The sequence below is a fragment of the Mus caroli genome, unplaced genomic scaffold, assembly GCF_900094665.2.
Source record: "Mus caroli unplaced genomic scaffold, CAROLI_EIJ_v1.1 scaffold_18997_1, whole genome shotgun sequence".
NCBI lineage: Eukaryota > Metazoa > Chordata > Mammalia > Rodentia > Muridae > Mus > Mus caroli.
The window spans coordinates 9,898-11,784 of NW_018389279.1; the positions used below are offsets into that span (position 1 = coordinate 9,898).

General features: G+C 38.7%; 1 protein-coding gene across 1 annotated transcript in view; it reads right to left on the reverse strand.

The window, feature by feature from the left end:
* The window catches only part of LOC110288023 (killer cell immunoglobulin-like receptor 3DL1), a gene marked incomplete at its 5' end in the record, with an annotated part of 9,443 nt that overhangs the window by 4,098 nt on the left and 3,458 nt on the right, over positions 1-1,887 (reverse strand). The window contains 1 exon segment of the mRNA XM_021154480.1: positions 779-1,075. Coding sequence (XP_021010139.1) covers positions 779-1,075 — 297 coding nt within the window.

Genomic DNA, 1,887 nt, shown 5'->3' on the forward strand with positions numbered 1-1,887 from the left:
ACTACTTAGTGCTGAGCATTTAAAGGTATAAGATGCCTTATGTGGTTTGCTTAAAGGAAATGAGTCCTTGGATTTCAAATTGTACTGAGATAATAGAAATACTGTGGAGAGCTCTATGTGAGCAGAAGTGCTGTACAATCTCAGATCTACCCAAGCTGATCCCAACCTTATTCCTCATAAGACTGGCCTGACTCCTGCCTATATCTGTCTGGATACACAGATACCAAATGTGTCTGGCTGACAAGATAAGGATTTATTGGCAAGTTCCCTGTCTATCATTTTGTAATACCTTCACTTAAACTTCATCTCTTCTTTAAATGTTTTTAATGGAAATAGTTATATCCCTTTGTCACTCCATTTCATTTCCTCAGTGTTTTACTCTTACACTTTCTTACAGGTTTTTTTAACATCCCAATATTCTTAAGTTGAAAGCATCTTTTTCTTCAATTATAATTGTTAAGGAGGGTTCTGTGTACACACATGTATTAATAGTGATGACTCAATTTTTGTTTTATATATATATATATATATGTGTGTGTATGTATACACATATATGTATTAGTATATGATTGATATGCAAATACATATGCATTTGTATATGTATATGATGCGTAGGCATTTACATATATATATGTTGCATATGTACATGAATGTGTATACATGTATATGTATACGTATTTAAGTATTTCCTCCCCATCAGTAGGATGGTTCTCAGGAATGGCCTAGCCTCAGGGTCTCATTAATTACCGGACATGAGATATATATGAGACAGTCTTACCTTTGGCAGGAAGGTACAAGGGGTCACTTGGGGAGGACCACACATGGGAAGAGTTCCTGAAAGAGCCATAGCATCTATAGTTCCCTTTTTGGATCGTTGGACTAAGAAGGAATTTTGCCTCGAATTTACCACTGTGGCTCTGCACTGCAGGCATCCCCTGTCCCTGAGGCACCCCTTCCCTGGACATATGGAACGTGTCAAACTGATGGTCAGAGATGCAAGACAGGGTCATGGTCTCTCCTGACATCATCAGCACAGGGCCCATCAGGGCTGACAGAGAAGGTTTCTTGTATACACCTGGAAGAGAAGACACAGTCCCTTCGAAGGTCTGACTACTTTTTTGTTGATTGCTTTGATAATTTCATAAGATATATTTTATAGAGCTCTTCTTCTCCCCNGCTCCTNTCACATGCAACCCTCTTACCCATCTTTCCTTCTCCTCACCCAACTCCATGTTCCCTGTCTATCTTTAATACTATTTTTCCTTCAGAATTTCACATCACGCACCCACATCACATTCATCTCCCAGCCCTTCTATACTAATTTCCTCACTCTTGTGACCTCCCTCCCCAAAANTATGAAATAAAAATAAAAGAAACAAAAATAGGAAAAATCTAAAAGGTAAAAAGTCCAACTTTGTTATCTATGCACTCATTGGAGAACGGTCAAATTCCCAGTGTCACGCCCTTAAATATCATTGGCTCCTTCCCCTTCCTCACCTGCACCTGAAGCCATCAGGTGTGGAACAATAACTTCAGCGCCCTTATTTCAGTTTTAATGAGTTCTAGATTCTTATCCCTGTTCGTTCACTTCCCCTGTTCATTCACTTCTTAGTGTTCACTCCTCCCTCTCAAATTTTTTGATCTCTCCTTCTCAGCAATCTCCCTGCCTCCAACTCTCTACTTCTCCCCTCATTTTCTCACACTCTCTCTCTGCCATCCTTCTGTCTATAGAGTCATACTTTGACTCTGATCTCACTGTGGTACTCAAACATTTTCTCCCTACTTTTGATTTTTGACAGTTTTTACCTCTATTGCTATTATTTCATTCCATCTGTTTTTGAAAGTATGTCTTTTGTTAATATATATGAATTTTATCTAACACTGGAT